The sequence below is a fragment of the Asterias amurensis genome, chromosome 2, assembly GCF_032118995.1.
Source record: "Asterias amurensis chromosome 2, ASM3211899v1".
NCBI classification, from domain to species: Eukaryota; Metazoa; Echinodermata; class Asteroidea; order Forcipulatida; family Asteriidae; genus Asterias; species Asterias amurensis.
In genome coordinates, this window is record NC_092649.1 from 26,703,257 (window position 1) to 26,714,271 (window position 11,015).

The following is an 11,015-nucleotide window of genomic DNA, read 5'->3' on the forward strand; positions in this document are numbered from 1 at the left end:
GTATGAATTGCCAGTGTGGTGTCGAAGCTATTTGTTGTGTACATGTAAGTGATAAACGGCCTGGCCCTCTTTATGAGAAAAACAAAATAATCTTTAGCTCGTAAAGTTTCTGCAATTTCCTGGAAGATTAAAAAAGAACCTTTAGGCAAAAGACTTTTTCTGAAACTTTTAATCGACTTACTCTCCCTGCAAATTCCACAGACCCAGCAACATTTGTTTCCTTTTAAACCATGAAGGTTACTGAATAGGTACAAAGGAGCTTATTAAACTAATCGCCAATCATGCACCCTTGGAGTTGGTGTCACAGGGGTAAATACCCAAGGTGTGAAACTTAAACATGTTGACAATTGTTATGCCAAGTATGCGCCTCGTTGTCACAGAGAAACATGTTGTGAAAAGCGCTACCAACCCTGAGGGATGGAGTGTTCACGCTAAAGGTTCTGACATGGTAAGCTTGGCGGCTCCAGAATGACGCAGGCCACCACTTCCGAATACAAGGTACACCACCGCCTTACAGAATGGAAAACCTTTATCTTGAACTTTCTATTGTCCTCTTGAAACATTCACCCTTAGGCAATGACAACTGTAAAAAAGGTTAACGTTTAATGTTTTTGTAAGTTAGGTCTATACATGCCTACTCAAAATCGATAATAGAAAAGTATGTTAAAAGATTGTATGAGATTTAAAGGGGTGGGGCACAACTGCATCCGCACCCCCTAAAACATTCAGCAGGGTCTGAGTTTGGTATTTTGGATCAATACACAGTGCGGCATAACACAGAGCTCCAAACTCTCACCAATTTTGCAGAATGTTTCCTGAAAACACACAAATCTTGCCATGTTCTGATAAATCTCCCAGATTGTGGAACTGGAAACTTTTTTCAATCACAATTTTGTTGAGTGTGAAGGCATTCTATTGGTTGAATTGCTGTACACAGTTTTCGTTCTCGTTACCGTTGTTGAGGCCTGTGTGGCCGGGCCTTAACTCTAAATATTTCTTTGATTGTTGTAAAAAATCTTGATACAAACACTTTCAGCTCTGAAATGGAAATTTACTACTTGGTTAGACTGCAGGACTTGCAATCACATGGTTGTGGGTTCGAATCCCTCAGCTAATCGCTGATTTCACTATGGCAATAATATATATTGTCGTCTAGTTACTAAACCACAATTTCTTGACTTGTGCAATGCATAATCATAGACGCTAAACAAAAATTTGTATGAGAGAGATTGACTGTTGCCAGCTTGGTATTTATAACCCCCTGTAGGAGTTTGCCGAGTTCCCTTGGCTGGAAGATCATTTTGACAAACAAAAACAGACTAGTGACTGCTACTTCTTCACTTTCTAAAAAATACTTTTTATGGTAGTCAGAGGGAAGGGTACAATGCAAGGAATTGCCCTATAAAACAAATCCACCTGAGTTGTGTCAATGTCACAGAACTATGTCAATGTCGGCTAACTATGGAGTGATGTTATGATACTGGTATGTGGTTTGTGGCTTCAGTCTCCGGAATCTCTGGTCAGTTTTTGAGTGTCCTGATTCTTAGCAAGACATCAGCTGAACCAAAATGAGTGGGCACTTCAAACTGGGAATTACCAGTTCCACCATCAGGGAGGTCAGACTAACTTAAAGGCATTGGACACTTTTTGTAATTTCTCAAAATAATTGTTAGCATAAACACTTACTTGTAAACAAGCAAGGAAGTGCTGTTGCTTGTATAAAACATTGTGAGAAACGTCTCCCTCTGCTGGAGTATTTGAGAAACAAGTAATTTCTCTCTAAAAAGTTTGAATTGAATTCAATCTCTTGCAACCTCGACGACGACCAATTGACTCTAAATTGTCATAGGTTTGTTATTTTATGCCTATCTTTGGATACAACAATTGAGAATACTGGTCTTTGACAATTACCAAATGTGTCCAGTTCCTTTAAGCTTGTCGACCACAAACTTATAGTATTTGTTTACTATACATAGATGCAAGTGAGCACTCTTTATTACACAAATTTTCCTGGTTGAGCTCTCTTCTTGTTAACAAAGAGAACCATCGAAGGACAAATTATTCATTCATCATAATATCATACTTTAAGCAGGCATGTGAGACTTGCTCTTTTCAGCTGATATCCTCTTTTGGAGTTTGATTTTAATTTTTTCTTCATTTTCTATGTACAAAAGTATAGGATTATTATCTTTTCCTCTTTTATTCTTGCCTGTAATATTCTAGGTAATCAGTCATTCCATTTTAATGTAATGGGTCAACAGGGAATATTGGTGAGCTTCTATGGTTATTGTGAAATCATGAAAACAAAAAGTATTGTGTCCTTCATTCGTGGTAATTAGAATTGACCTGGGTGCAATATTTGTCATGAAAAGTTACTGAGTGCCAATAAGTGTCTGGTTGAGTAACATCCTGCATGTCAAATTACTCAGATTTACAGTGTTTAGATCGTCTGGTATGCGATATTTTGCACTGAGGCAACATAGTTTTTACATTTTGCATTTTACAATTACCGTATTAATGGGCTTTACATTAGTGCCCTATTGTCATTGGGCCAATAACGTTACTGTAATCTTTCTCAGCTCCTGCATGGTTGAGTATGTATACAGCCCTAAGCTGCCGTGGCGCTCCAAGGGCTATTTCAAACACACTATCAACTTCTACCCTCGCAGGTACTCATTTACACCCCTGGGTGAAGAGAAGCAATTGTAGTGAAGGGTATTCATTCATGGACACGGGTGTCATGACCAGGAGTCAAACTCACACCCCAATTACTAAAAAAAAAAAAAAAAAAAAAAAAAAAAACCCCAGAACTTGATGCTTTAAACCGCTCGGCCATGACATCAGTTTTTTTAATATTATTACCAGGCATGCAACTTTTCAGCTGATGAGCTGATTTCCCCCCTTTGTTTTTAAACAGTGCCATAGAAAACTGAAAAACACTTTCAAAAAGTAAAGGGTGATCAGCCATTTCCTCTTTTTTTTGGGCAATTAGAAAGTTGAGTACCTGCGTCACTCAGTAAGAAACAAACACAGCCGGTTCATCTTTTGAAGAATGGGCCCAGCAACAAGCATTTCTTTGAAATTTACCAAGAAATTGGAGGGGATTTCCTGTGTAGGGAATTGGGATAGCTGTCATTAATAGGTTCTTTGACTTATAGGTAGACCTCTCTCCCACCCTCCAGAGTTTAGTAAAGAACAAATCTTGGAAGATTTCCAAACTGTCTGGAAACAGTGATGAGTAATCAAGAGGAAAGACAAGTAGGTTAAGTCCTGAGGATGTGTAGAAAATGAATCAACTCAGGGCTCCATTATAAACAATATTTTGTTTATCCCCGTTGCAAAAATAAACACCTGTTAAAATCAGTAGGACTTATATGGTGGAAGTATACTAAAGAGAGGTCTGTGTTAACACCATTTGAAAAATCTTGTTTTGAGTAGCGATGATTCATTCTTTTCAGACCCAACACTACTCACAACTCGAAGCCAATTCAAGCCAATTGCCAACAATCATAAACGCTTTCTTCCAAATTGTTGTCCCTTTTCTTTGAAAAACAAATAATCCCGCGGATATTTGAAATCACGTCAATCTTTGAGCCAAGCAACTGTATCTTCTAAAGAATTCAGAAATAAAGTCTGGGGCTTTTCCCCATATGTGCTCACTCATGCTCCCAACTACCAGCAACAGACTGACGTCAAGCATTACTCCAGCTGTTCATGGGAGGGGGGTGTTTTGTGGGAAAGTACGTAAACGTTGTTCTTTCTTTCTGTTCTTTCCATTAAAAATGTTGTTTACATCAATAAAGATTAATTTAATGCCCGACTGGTGAAGTTTTTATGACGCAGTTTAGTCATTTCATTGACGGATGTGAAATATTGAGAAAAAGGTCGGTACAACATGTCCTTGTTTGGTACAACATTTGTTCAGTGGGGCAGACAGTGAAACACTGAGTTCAGAGAAAAGTCACTTATACTTTCTTTCATGGTTTTCCTTGTAATAAAGACAAAGGGTGCACAGACTTTAAAGGCACTGGTCACCTTTTCACTTGGTGTAACTCCATATATGCATAGAAGGCTCTTAGTGGATGATACCAATATGCCTTCATCATTACGGACTGTGAAAGGGGGTAACCAGTGTTTCAGCCCTAGGAGTAGGTGGCATAGCCCCCTGGTGGCAATTGATTTGGCTCGGTGGCCCAAATCAGTTAAAGGAACGTTACAGAATTGGTAAGAAACAAAAATCGTGAAGATCACAGATTTACATAAAACTAACACGGTCTAATGATAAGGATAGTATAAAACATCCCTTGAAATATTTCTGTCTGAAATTTCATGTTTGATGAGAAATAAATAATCTAATTTCACGTTTTGAGTTTATCGCTCAGTGAGCGTTTTATTCATTTTTGTTTTTCACTATTCTCTCGTGACCCAGATGGCTGATCGATCTCAAACTTCCACAGGTTTGTCAGATTATGTATATTGTGGATTACATAATGATAGAGTGCTTACACTGCCAGCAACTTTTTTGCTAGCAAAACCAATTCTGTAATGTTCCTTTAAGCATAGCCCCCAAGTGGCCATCCATTGCCTTGTGTTTTTAGGTTATTTCTCATTAAACAAATAAATAGAAAAATAAATAAATTAAAATTTTTTTTTTTTTTAAATACATAAAAAATTTAAGGGCATATTTTGTCACAACAAGAGAGAAATTCTTACACGAAGAGCAAACAGATAAATGCTTGTCAATACTTTTAATAATAACTATGTGAATTTCTGTTCATAATGGTTTGTGCAAAACATTAATGAATAATAACATAAGTGATATAAACAATAATTACAATATCTAGAATTGGATTTAATATAATATAAGAGTGCAATAATTCATATTTACAATTGAATCATGATGTAAAACTGCATTCTCTGGAAAAAATTGTTGTATTTTTTTCCTGAATTTTCTTTAAGATTTTTTAAAGATTCCTAATAGTGTTGCAAGGAAATTTTGTTCTGCCTGCTTGCGTAAAAAATACAGTAAATTATTTCATGTCACACCTAGTGTAACAACCTGGTAAAATTATCAACAATTGGTGTTGTTTCTTTATGAACTAATTTAAATTCCTAATTGTGATGCAAGGAAAATATGCTTTTGAAAGAGCCCCCCATGCGGTAAAAGTATGATCTCGTTTTATGTCTCACCTGAGTGTCACAATAATTAACCTTTACCCAATTAGTACAATCCATCGCTTTGTGAACAGATTTGAGAAAAAGAAGCTATTTTAACAACTAAACATACGCAATAGAATTAATCCAACATCCCAAACATGCATGGGAGATATTGATACAATTGATTATTTTTATATACAAATATCACAATAAACCAAGAGAAACTGACTGGGTATACTGGGTGCTTTCGTTTAGCTTCCCTGGGTCGACCCCGGTGTGTGGCGTTTTTTTTTTCCCAGGACGTAAGTGTGCAGATAATTACCCACGTTCGTCCTGGAAAAAAAAACGCCACACACTGGGGTTGACCCAGGGAAGCTAAACGAATGCACCCATTGACTTTAAAAGGTTTGGGGTTGCCCAAAGACTACTTGACTGGATAGGGATTTGAACCAATGACTGACCTCCTACTCCCTCCTCCGGCACTCTACCAACTTAGCTATCTAGCCCTACGTTAGCATTCGATAATAGGGAGCTTTTGTTTCTAAAGACGGATGGTTCTGCAATGGTAAAAGGTTTATCCCGATTCAGAACCGCATTGCGAGTGGGAAGGAATATGGGGCGGTTTGTATGCAGTTTCTAAGACTCGCGCACGCAACGCGTATACCTTTGTGTGGGTTCAGCAGCGCCCTCGCTTGATATTTTGCTATTCGCGATAAACCTTATGATGACATTATTTGTCATCTGCGCATGCGTCGACTTTGAGGGCAATCATCCCACAATTTCCACATGAGTACTTGGGATGAATCTGCATTGTGCTGAAAACTGACAACGTTTGGCTGAAAACTACTAACGGTCGCTGAACCACCAACATAGGCCAAGGTATAGCTCAGTTGGTAGAGCACCAGCACGTTTCCCGGAGATCGCTGGTTCAAATCCAGCCGTATTTTTTTTTCCTTTAGTCGACCCCAAATCATAAGTAGGATTTGAAACTTTGCGTGGTGGAAAACTTTGCGTCTTCTGGAGAAAAAAAAGAAGACGATCAGAGCATACTGATCGAAACGTCGAGTTGAAACCAACAGTTCTTTTCTTTTTTGTGGGGGGTGGGGGGGGGGGGAGAACTAGCCACTATGTACGCATCTTTTTATCCGATCCTTATTCTGGCTCTTCAAATCTTAAGACACTTGGTTAGTCGATTGGAGGCAACCCTCAAACTCTGCGTTTTTCTTCCAGACGCATTTGCCGTTTGGTCTAGCCCGACAGTAACCGTGATAGTAGTAGCAATCTTCATGGGTCTGTCTGTTGCCATGCATACAGGTCGTGTCGTCCGGTGCGGTCAAGGGGCAGTTACCATAAGCCCAACAGGTTTCAATCTATAAAGAAAATATTAAAGAAGCAGTGAATAGAGAAAATGAGAAAATGAATTCATCATCAAGAAATGTTTAGTACATTGGGTTTGTGTTCTCATAGAGCAAGTTTTAGTACAAATGACTGTCTAAATCTTGTTTAAAAAAAAAATGAAAAAAAAAACAAACAAGTGTGTGTGTCTTGAAGTAATACACTTTTAAATTCCATGTTCATGTTTTAAGGCACTGGACACTGTTGGTAATTACTCGAGTACCTATTGATAGTATAAAACACTGTGAGAAATGGCATCCATTAAAGTACCCCCCCCCCATAGTAATTGATAAGAAGTAATTTCTCACTAAAATATTTTAACTGAGACCTCAGCTTAATTCAAGCATCTGAAAGCACACAACTTTTTTTCTTCCCATTATTCTCTCGCAACTTCGACGACCGATGAGTTCAAATTTTCACAGGTTTGTTATTTTATGCATATGTGTCGAGATGCACCAAGTGAGAAGACTGGTCTTTGACAATTACCAAAGGTGTCCAGTGCGTTTAAAAGTTTAAGTGTTGGTGTTCAACTTTACTCGTCAGGTATTCAGTTTTTTTCAATCAACATTTATTTCCAGAAAAGGAAAATAATAAACAAATTAAGTAAAATTTTTGAAGTCAAAGACAGTCAAGAACAGGTCAAGAAAAAAATTAATGAAAATGAATTGAATTTTGGTTATATAACCAAAAGGGGGCATTTACAGAAGCCAGAAAAGGCTCGTTTTGATAAGAAAAACCATGTATTCAAGCTGCGGCCACAGACACTTTTGCCAAATCAAACTGTGTGGATAAGCAAGGACAGTGTCCTTGTGCCCCATGCTGAGGCTCTCTTGGTGTTCCTTAAATCAATCCCAAATGTTGTTTTGTTGTTTCTCGATACATGTACATAACCCCCGCAAGCCAAAGAAAACAAAACGAAATTGAAGGTGGAAAGTTTCAACATGATAAGTTATTAGGGCTTGCATCGTTTGGGATAGTATGTGCCCTTTATTGATTTGGAAAGTCAGCGGGTATTCAAGTTATTGTGCAGCATCTGTGCCCTCTGAGTTCCACTGTTACAATTTGATGTGTTGGGTTGATCAATCATCAGTGGTTATAACCCCCATTATAGTTCACATTCTACTTTAATCCCTTCTTCAGAGTCGCTGGAAGTTTTCAAGAAACACTTTACAACAATTCCTCCTGTTCAATGGTTGCTGTTATTATTGCCTAAGGGTAAAATCAAAATTAATGTTCTTTATCCACAAATAAATTTTCTTTTTTTCGTTGCGGTACTCGCTGCTAAAATATAGGATTCAAACTGCCTCTAAGCTACCAGGAATCTTAACCATACTAAGTCGTAAAATATTTCCAATCCGAGTAGACCAGCCGGAGCAGACCCCGTACAGTTTTTCCTGCAAATAAACGCGACATCTCTGACATGTTGTATAGACGTCGAACTCTAAGGTCGAGGGAAGACCACCGCAGGATCTATATTTCAATTTTCTGTTAGGTTTCTTCTTTCCTTTCGTCGATTCTGACATCGTAACGGAGTTGTCCGGAAACTGGACTGCTTGTCTATGTAGTGTGTAATGCTATGTTGTTTTCAGAGAGCTTGGGAAAAAACAATTTGACACTATGGGCGCTGTAAAACGGTAAAAAAACAAGTGTACCGGGTTTTAATGGTGTAGGACCACAGAGGCCTTGGTTTTAACATTACCTGGCACTGACTACATCCCCCGATGTAAGCACCATTGATACCTCGACGCTGCATGGTTGTCAACTCTGAGTAGAGTTGACGGAACTGGCAGAAATTTAGGAATCCTTCGCCATTCACAACCATCACTGTAAAAAAAAAAGGTTTTGTAAAGTTTGACAAGAATTTTGGTGTAGGGTTTGTAATACAAAGTGAGAAGTTTAAACTCAGCGTAATGATGTCAGATACTTTCAGGGTTTAAATATTAAGTGATAAACCACAAGGGAAACTGACTGGGTAAGTTTCTTATTTTGAATAGTTTGGGTTTGAACAAAGAAAAATTAACTGGAGTGGGACTTGAACCAACTACCTCAAAATGTTCAGGATTTGCGACAGATTATTTCTCTCCCCAATTGGGTATGTGGTTCGACTGAGGGAGTTTTATAATAGAACTAGAGATTGTAATACACCATGTGACATTGCCCGACAAGAAGCATTTTTTGGACTCTTGAGAAAATTAGAGTGACGATGACTAGAGCTAGCTAGTCGAAGCATTGAGACCATTTTAAGAACTGACTCCGCGGTAGTACAATTAATCACGATCCTATAAGCTAAAGTAGTAGTCCCAGCCTAATTTCTATACCATCCGCCTGGGTAATAGTTAAAAAGCAGGCAGTTCTTTTCAGGACATGAGAAGTCTCCCGAACCCCTGAACATCTACTCCGCGGAAGTAGAATATAGCAAACAGTTCTCTAAGAACAAACTCTACTTGGCAAGTAGATACACACATAATGTTACCGCAAACCAGATATACATAGAGTGAAGACGTTACATATGTTGTAAAGTCAGGGTGGCGGTGTGAGACCCTGGTTCAAATCCCACCGGGGACGCTATGTGGATAAAGGCCCAGTCCCACTGCAGCGATAACAAGAACGATAACGATACGACGCAAAGAGAATGCATTTCATTGGTTGGATAGGCGTGTGCGTATTCTGCCTGGAGCATTTAAACCCATACAATGCATTCTCTTTGCGTCGTTATCGTTTTTGTTATCGCTGCAGTGTGACTTGGCCTTAAGGTTTTCAGTTCCTGCCTTATTGTGTGGGTTTTCTCTGGTATAAATCTCTGGGGTTTTCCCCCCACAATCTAAAATCTGTAACTATCTTCATTTGGTTCTTTCCATTGGATTCTTGGCTATCATACAGTGATAAGGTTCCATTTCCTGAGAGTCCTTGGCTTCACAACCAGAATTCATAAAAATGAAGTTGGAAGATTGTATGGAAAGGGCTTTTTACCTGAGAGAACGTACTGCTGTCCTACAGTCAGCCCAGGCACACCACAAGAGTTCTCCGTCGCCGTTGTATTGATGCGTAAAGTGTTCTCACTACTCCAGAGGGCTTGGTGTTGGTCTCCTTTTTTCACACTCTCAACGCTGATGGAGTAGGCGATGATGTCTGGCTGGCCAAGTCTGATTGGGGAAAGTAATGCTGCAGAGATGAACTGACTGCTCTCTATTGTACCCACGATGACTGCAATTTGGAACAACAACATGCTCTTTGATAAAATGTTTTTAACAATTTTACAGGAAAATTTTTAAGCTGCCTCAGCAATTTGCTCACCTGTTTATTATTTAGGGTAAAAATCTTATCCAGTATAGAAGGTTTGTTTTTTTGAAGGTGAGGTTTTTGCAGTAGCACCATGTGCAATTTTTGTTTTGGTTCTGATCAGAGCCGGTGGAGGGGTTTGAACTCGGGGGTAAAGTCCACATGACTGTAGGGCTTGCAGCTTGAACAGTTTTACTGGGTGAGAATTTATTTTGCAAGACGAGAATCAATATGAGTTTAACCAAGAAGATCTAATTTGTTTTTGTGTAAGTGTACTTCAATACTTGAAGAAATAAAAGATAACCATCACATTCATGTCAACATTTTTTTCACCCAAAAAAATAAGACCACCGGCTCGTCCCACGGTGTGTACAGGCCTCTACAGGCCTTGGGCCTTTGGTTCACCAGTGTTCATTTTGAATCCTTAACAGTGGGTTAAAAATGTCTTTGAAAGCATCTTACCTAAATCTGCTCGGCAAAAGTCTTGTTGCGGATGAGAGGGCATGCAGATGCAGCCATGCACTGCTGGGAGGAGCGATCCCACCATCAGTAAGAAAACAATGACTACCGGTCCCCTCATCTTTAAGATGGTCTCTGTTATCTCAACCCTGCTTCTCAAAAGATGAAGACGGCAAGAGGTGCTTGAGAACCCTGCTCCTTGAAGATGAACACTAGAAGTGATGCTTGTTGGTCTTGTTGGTTGGTCTTGTGTTACCAGTAACTCACTGATGATTGCAGACAAACTGAAATTCTTGTCATGTGGTGTTTGGTAATTGGAATGTGAGACCCAAACATTTAGGCTGAAGGTTTTTATAGGAACCACCGCTGATCCTCAGGGTGATCTGCATGTAATGTCACACCTAACTTTCTAGTGCTGTTTTCTTAACTTACCACCCTCCCCCCTCTGTATGGTCGTTAAACTGTCTCATTATCAATGTTACATCAAAGTACTGGGTGTCAGAGTAATGAGTGATTGATGATTTTGTTAGTAACTTGTGATGGTTAAACAGACTTTATTTTTTAATTAAATACCGGATTTTGAAGATGTATCGAGGCCAAACAAGTGTTTTGGTCTAACCTTAATTATGATTGGACCAGATGGTGGAGGTTTACAACAAGGATTTTCAGCCTGGAAGGTTTTGGGGAAGAGAGATGGCTCTTGTTTTGGTAAATCCCTGGGGGTT

At 39.0% G+C, this 11,015-nt stretch overlaps 2 protein-coding genes across 3 annotated transcripts in view; one reads left to right on the forward strand and one right to left on the reverse strand.

The window, feature by feature from the left end:
* Positions 1-11,015, forward strand: part of LOC139954456 (synapsin-3-like) — a 288,306-nt gene that overhangs the window by 113,496 nt on the left and 163,795 nt on the right. The window lies entirely within an intron of this gene.
* Positions 4,712-10,671, reverse strand: LOC139954129 (metalloproteinase inhibitor 3-like). The gene is made up of 4 exons (XM_071953800.1): positions 10,294-10,671; positions 9,523-9,756; positions 8,252-8,376; positions 4,712-6,527 (listed from the first exon to the last, which is right to left on the reverse strand). The coding sequence occupies exons 1-4, from the start codon at positions 10,409-10,411 to the stop codon at positions 6,330-6,332; spliced, it is 675 nt and encodes a 224-aa protein (XP_071809901.1). The 5' UTR covers positions 10,412-10,671; the 3' UTR covers positions 4,712-6,329.